The 7500-nt window shown below is 27.1% G+C and overlaps 1 protein-coding gene across 3 annotated transcripts in view; it reads right to left on the bottom strand.

Annotated features, from left to right (window-relative positions):
* LOC105845159 (fibrocystin-L) overlaps positions 1–7500 on the bottom strand; it is a 133944-nt gene that overhangs the window by 105569 nt on the left and 20875 nt on the right. For all 3 annotated transcript variants that reach the window (XM_065804117.1, XM_065804118.1, XM_065804119.1), the window contains 3 exons: positions 6869–6959; positions 6318–6368; positions 2922–3001 (listed from right to left, as the gene is read on the bottom strand). In XM_065804117.1, the coding sequence (XP_065660189.1) occupies positions 2922–3001; positions 6318–6368; positions 6869–6959 (222 nt within the window). The remainder of the gene's footprint in view (positions 1–2921; positions 3002–6317; positions 6369–6868; positions 6960–7500) is intronic.

Genomic DNA, 7500 nt, shown 5'->3' with positions numbered 1-7500 from the left:
ATCAGCGGTACAAGAGTTATTAGACATAGCAAATACCCTCTCCACATATCGTCTTGAAAAAAACCTTATATCTGTTTTTCCAACAATCAAGCCAATCATCAGATGCTTGAAATCCTTTGATATTAATCTTTTCAGCAAGTTCTCATTTGTTTTTACAATTGATACTGGATAATATTAGCATCAATTCATTATTAGTGACGTTATCGTCATTATTAGTGTCACTATCATCATCAGTGACGGATCCAAGATTTTTTGGTGTTTGAGATAGCTAACATCCAGATATGGAAAAAAATCCAAACATTTGGATGTTTATACTTATGTCAAATAATGATGCTTTGCAAAAAATTGCGATGGTTGGTGGCTGGGAACAAACAAGCCCTAAAGTTTCTTCTCCCCCCTGCCCCAAACATGAGAGCAGCAAGTTGAAATAATAATTTTTTTGCTATTCTCAATTAAATTTATATTAATTGATAAATTTAAAGTATTATTATATATTTATAATCTCAAACACCAAAAAATCCTGGATCTGTCAATGGCTTACAGACCCAGGATATTTTGGTTTCCTACTCCTTAAATTTAAAAGCCATTTAAAAACAAGATTATATAAATTTGAAAACGTTCCTTCTTTAATTCTCATACATTTTGATTTGTTCCCTTGCATATTCATAGGTTCCAAATATTTTCTTTATTTTGATCCTTGTTGACAGCATATATTTTGGAACGCCATATTACATAGCAAACTGAAACTTTGACAATCCTTCTCCAATTTCCCTTAATGCAGCGTTCTTTTCTTTGATTGATTTCGTATTAATTTTTCTCTTTACAGCAACAGTAGCCATTTAAAAATGTAAACACAATACACAACTATTATTATAATATTCCAATGCACATTACCATAACATATACTATAAATTATTCTAATATCAAAACTGTTATTATTGCATACATTGCAATGCAAGACCTTCATCGTGATTTAAATAACTTTCTTCAAATTTTGATGGAAAAGTTCAAGTTATCAGAAGAATATTAACCATAGAAACAGATAAAATGGTTGAGTTAACGGGGGTTTAAATTATTAAGTTATTTTAATGAGAAAGTATTAGTTAGGGTTCAAGGGGAACTTAAAAGAGCTTTGAGTTACAGGAAAAATGAGTTACCTGGGGTTCGAAGTATTGGTAGTTCACTGTGTGTGTGCGTGTATATGTATATATATATATATATATATATATATATATTTTATATATATATATATATATATTATATATATACAGGGCTTGTGATGAAGCGAGCGCGATCGCGCTCCGCTCGTAAAACGCGCCCGTAAACGGTATTTTCAAACTTTCTAGGCGCGATAAACAACGCTCGTTCAGCTTATAACGAGCGTATAAAATAACGCTCGTCCAATAGGGATTATTTTTTTATTTTCATAAAATATTTAAAAAAGATTTTTTATTAAAGATATTCTATTATCATGGCACTAATACAAAATATAAAAAGCACTAGGTCGTTCTCTTTTGCATTAACATAATGAATGAGCAGTTTGAAGTCGTTAATAGTCACTAATTTCAATTATGGAATGTGCACGTGGAAACACAATGTGAATACAAAAATGCGCAAATAAAATAAGAATAGAAAATTAGAAAACCACTATAAGAAAATTGAAACTGCAGAGTATTTTTAATCTTGTGAAAATATCAAGTAAAATTTATTTGATTTATTGTTTGTAATATTCCACACATCGTTTATAATCAAAATAAATATTAATAATACAGTAATTTTTAAAATTAGTTTTTGTTTATAGTATAGGTTTTTTTATTAACTATTATTTATTTTAACTCAAATTTAAAACGATTCCGTTGTTTAGAATGTTCGCAATCGCATTCGAAAAGGAAACAAAGTAATGACGTCAACATTTATTAAATGGAAAGTTATTATTCTAATTTATTATTATTTCAAATTATTCTTGTGTTATTTTTTAAGATAAAAAAAACGTAATTTAAAAAAGAAATTTTAGAAAAAAATTAAATAATTAATTTGAATAAAAAATATCAAGAAATATAAAAACCATTAACCGTTAATTAAGTTTACAGCGTAACATTTTAAAATACATATATCAAAACAACGAATAAAAACTATAACTAATAAGTCACTAAATTATACTTTAATACAAAATCAATAAGAAGTTGCGTTTTTGTTTGATATTATTTTTTTATAACATAAATAGTTAAAAATAAAATCGCGATCTGACAATATACAAGAAGTTTGGAAGTATAAAAATCTACTTCGTTGAAGTAGATTCATGAGTGTGATACTAATTCAAACATTTTTTGACGAAAGAATTATGTAACAAATAAAAAAAGATAAAAAAATAAAAAGCTTTTAATGAGCATCGCCTTCAGCAATTTTCATGATTGCGCTCGCCGACGTTATTTCGAGCGCACATAATCACGCTCGATGAAAACGTATTCTAATTTTACGAGCGCGATATAACACGCTTGACGATTTTCTTCATCACAAGCCCTGTATATATATATATATATTATATATATATATATATATATATATATATATATATATATATATATATATATATATATATATATATATGTATATATTATATATATATATATATGTATATATATTATATATATATATATATATATATTATATATATATATATATATATATATTATATATTATATATATATATATATGTATATATATATATTATATATATATATACATATATACATATATATATATATATATATATATATATATACATATATATATATATATATATATATATATATATATGTTTTTGTTATCGGAATTATATGTTATTTTTAATAACAATTAAATTAAAAATGATAGTTTTATTTATTTCTTAAAAAGAAATAACTTTAAGTGATCATACTAACCAACAGTTTTCAATTTTGGAGCACACATCACCCATCCATCAACCCACCAATTAATAGTGGTGTCATTAATAACCCCAATACTAAAGAAAAAATAAATGGGGAAAAATAAAATAGTATATCAACAACAAAAGCACAACAAAAAATTTTCAAAAAAAAATTTTTTAAATATATGAAATAAAAAGGATTTAAAAAAACAAGAAAACATACATAATATTTTTTACAAAACATACAAATAATATTTTTTACAAAACTTTTTTCTAAACATCATGCAACACAACAAAATGTTAACAGTATGAAGCAATACACTGACATTATACTGATTTTTTGATGCTAACAGTATTGCAAAATCAAGTTAAATATGTTTATATATGTTTACAAACATTTTAGGTTCAAAGATTAAAAGATAAAAAGATGATGCTGTCATTAAATGGTTGGAAAAAAAATTTTAAATATTTTTATTGTTAAATAAAGAGCAGCTAAATTATTGCATTGACATTTGTCAAATCAAATCTTTTTTTATTAACAAATTAAAAAAATAATTTCGACTTAATTTTATATAAATGTTATTTGCTTATTTAGTTTAATAAATTATAAAAAAATGAACTATTCTTACATTTTCTTAATAATAAAATTTATTTTATATTGCAATGCAACATTAGTTGAATCTTTAGCTGCAAGCCTAGATTTTCTGCACCATATTAAGATTTTTTTTGCTCTAGCTATTTTACAAGGGTTATTTCTAAAGAGATATCTTCTAATAATATATTCAATTAGCTAAAACTCATCTTTTTCAATAGTTAGATTTTGTTTGTCTTTTTCCTGTTTCTTTGCCTAGTTTTTTTTTTAAACAAACTTTTTTCTTGTTTGATTTAAGGTTTTAAGTTTTTTTTGTCAACCATTAATTTATAACTGTCATTTTAGCCATCTATTATTCTCAACTTTTTTATTTATCTATTCTGGTTTACTCCTAACAAGGCTGCCACTATTATGTTGGGAATCGCTATAAGGTACCCACTATTAATTTGAGAGCTATTAGAAAACAAAGTAGAGTTAAAGAGCAAGGAAACAGTTGACAGAAGAATGGAAAAGTTGTAGGTTTTATGTGTCAGGGAAACATGTAATTGGGAGAGATTTCCAAAGAATGAAGTGTGGGGAAAAAAACTATAGAAATAAAATTTTTTAGAGTATGCAGGGACAGATACTTGCTGAATGACAAGTCAAGCAAAAATTAGTTTTTTTTGATGGAACCAGAAATGATAGCTCTTTTGATCAGCAACTATGATGGTACTTACAAAAAAGATAAATAAACACATCCTTACAAAGATTGGAGAGAAGCTCAAGCTTGGCAGATAGGGCAGGTATATTTACAATCCAGTATAAAACAGGACCAATGGTAGACAAGGGTACCCCAGGAGTTACTGGAAATGAAGAAGAGTGTTGGCCTTCAAGGATGACTTTGATAAAGTGGTTTGAAAGAAATGATTTGATAATCTTAAAAACTTCCCTAGATACACCATATGAAGCAAGTTTCTTATGGAGAAGCCCAGCATGCTAAACTTTATTGAAAGCTTTAGATATGTCTAGAGCAATAACCCCAGCCTTGCTGCCTCCATGTACAACAAAATCTTTCAGTCACACTGTCAGATAATCAACCATATTGATTACCTGAAAGTAAGTTATTCGACTCAAAATGGGATGTTAAAAAATTTGTTGATCAAAGACTCAAATACCTTGCTAATAACAAATAAGAAACTCATTGGGCAACATTTGTAGAAGTCAGAATGTTCTTCAGAGTTTTTAAAAACTATAACCAGAGATGCCATTTTCCAGCAAGTAGAAAAACAAGATTCAGTCAAGCACTTATTAAATAGTTTAGAAAAAATTGAAGAGAGTTCTGGAGTACAATTTTCTAAGACTATGAAAGAAATGTTGTCTGGGCCACAAGTCATAGAAAAGTTTAAATGAGTTATGACTTTAGCAATGGAAGCTGGAGAGATTTAAATGTCTAACAATGGGTTAGCCTGTTTAACTGGAAAGAAAAGAAGAGTATGGCCATAAGATTCAAGAGATTGTTAATGAGGCTGTTGAATATTTTCCAGAGGTCTCTAGAGCCAAACTTCTTAGATAAGTAACAAGATTTAGTAATTTTCCAACAATAGAGCTTAGTATCAGACAGAATCTTTTTACATTGATTTCTCACAATAGGTCATTTGTTCTCAAGAATGTTGTTATTGTGAAAAAGATTTTAAAAAATTATTATAATTAGATGATAAGAAGGTGAAAACCATGGACCAGAATGAGGGTTGACTTGAAACTGAAAAGAAGGTATAAAAATTTCTACTTTTTACAGGAGGTTAAGTAGGAGGCGTCAGAGGCATCAGAGAGAGAAGACATCAGCCCATAAATCATCACGAAGAAAATCACCAAAAGAATCTCAGTAAGCTTTAGGTTAGTAGTAAGTAGTGTGATGATAGGGTGAGTCTGAAGTACAAGATTAAAGGTTTAAAAGATTATGGCATGGTTGAAAGTATTTAAAGATAAATAATAAAAAACTAAACACAAGCTAAAATCAGAAACAAGACACAAATCAATTAATGAAGGTAAATAATTAAGGTTGTCTGGAAAACCAGTCAAAAAGTTAACTATCTGAATAAGAGTTTGAAAAATACAGAAGTAATAGGCTTTCGTGCCAGCAGGGTCAGTGGTTTTAGAGCCAAGTTATTCAGTGTGATAAGCATTAAAATCACCAAAAGCAATAGAGATAGCATAGAGATAGAGAGAAAGGGTCAATTTTATCAGAAGTTAAATCAGTACAGCTATAAAAAGAATGGTGCTTATGAAGTAATGAGCTATTCAGTTGTCTCAGTCCTGTTAATGAACCCGAAGACATAACTTATGGCTTTTCATGTGGCTTTAACAATGTATATCAAAAGCATTAACAGGAACACCATCCATTTTCAACATGGCACTGTTAATACTCTGATGCTTTACAGCTGTTTGATGGAATCAGTCTCTCTGAGAACTACCACTGACTACAGGAAACCTTACTACCAGCCGGTCTCAAAACTATTAAACTAAGTTATAGAGCTAAACCCTCATTAACAGATAACAGGAAGAATTGCATAACCACTATAAAAGAGGCACAAGCAAAAATCTATGAATAGAGTCAAGATCCAGCATTTATCATCCTATCCATCCTATTTATTATCTATCCATTCATCACCAAAAAGTCTAACCACTGCTCCATGACTGCAATAACTAAATTTAAAATAATGAAACTGCTTTTTGTGTTATCATCAGATTTAGGCGAATATTTTTCACATTTACATTGCATTACAGCTGAAAACAATGAATATAATAAAATATTATAAAGATTTAAAAACAAAAATTGCATACAGCTCATTAGTATCAGGATCAAATGGTTCACAAATATCACCAATAAACATTCTAAAAATAAACAAAAGATCTAAATAATCAAAATTAGATTTAATTTTAAAACATTTTTAGGTTTTTAAAATAAACATTTGAAAAACAAAAATATTAAAAAGTTTGTATCTTCTAATACACGCATGTTTAAAATTTAAATTTTATAACTTTTCATTATTATTTATTATTGCATTTCTAAACATTAAATACAATGCTTAACTGATCTTGCATTCAAATCATATTTTGAATTGAATAACAAAGTATCAATAGAACTGAAAAAATTAAGTAATCAAAAAAATTGAGTAGTTAATAAAAAATAATCAACAAAAATGTGTAGACTAACTAATCTAACAGAACCTTTATGATTTTTACTTAAAATTAAAAATATTTAAAATAAGCAACCTTTGAAAACAAAATATATCAACTAATATATATTAGATTTAAAACTGTGCAATAGCTAAGTTCATATGACTAATTAATTAAAACAAAAAATATCTAAAAGCAAAAACAAAAAGCAATACTTTGAAATCTCGTTGTTGTTTGGATCAAACTCTTGTGACAACCGAGTAATTTGTGTTGAGAAAATTCTACCTTCGAGTTGAATAATCTCACCTAAAAATAAAAAAATTCAGAAAAGGAAAAATCATGATTTTTGTTTATATTTAATAAGTTTCTAAACAAATGAGAATGAATCTTAGTTATAAAAACAAATAAACTATATATATATATACATATATATACATATGTTACATGTATATATAATATATATATATATATATATATATATATATATATATATATATATATATATATATATATATATATATATATATATATATATATATGTATATATATATATATATTTTGGTCAAAATCAAGTTTCTATCATAACCCTAGCAGTCTGGAACATTGAGTTAAAAACATTTGCCATAGTTTCAGATTCAACTGATCATACTAAGTCTTCCGTTATACCGTACATTGACAAAATCCTTCACTTTATTCATGATCAAGTCAAAGAAGTACACATGTTCAGCGATAATGCCACTTCTCAGCTCAAAAACAAAAGCATTATGGCTTTAATGGTTGTGTTTGAAAAACGTTTTCATAAAAAATTCTTCTGGCATTTCTTTGCAGCGATGCACGGGAAAGGAGT

This window comes from Hydra vulgaris, chromosome 08 (genome assembly GCF_038396675.1).
Source record: "Hydra vulgaris chromosome 08, alternate assembly HydraT2T_AEP".
In the NCBI taxonomy this organism is placed as follows: domain Eukaryota; kingdom Metazoa; phylum Cnidaria; class Hydrozoa; order Anthoathecata; family Hydridae; genus Hydra; species Hydra vulgaris.
The sequence above is the reverse complement of the archived record's forward strand: the minus strand, read 5'-3'. Positions and strand labels throughout refer to the sequence as shown.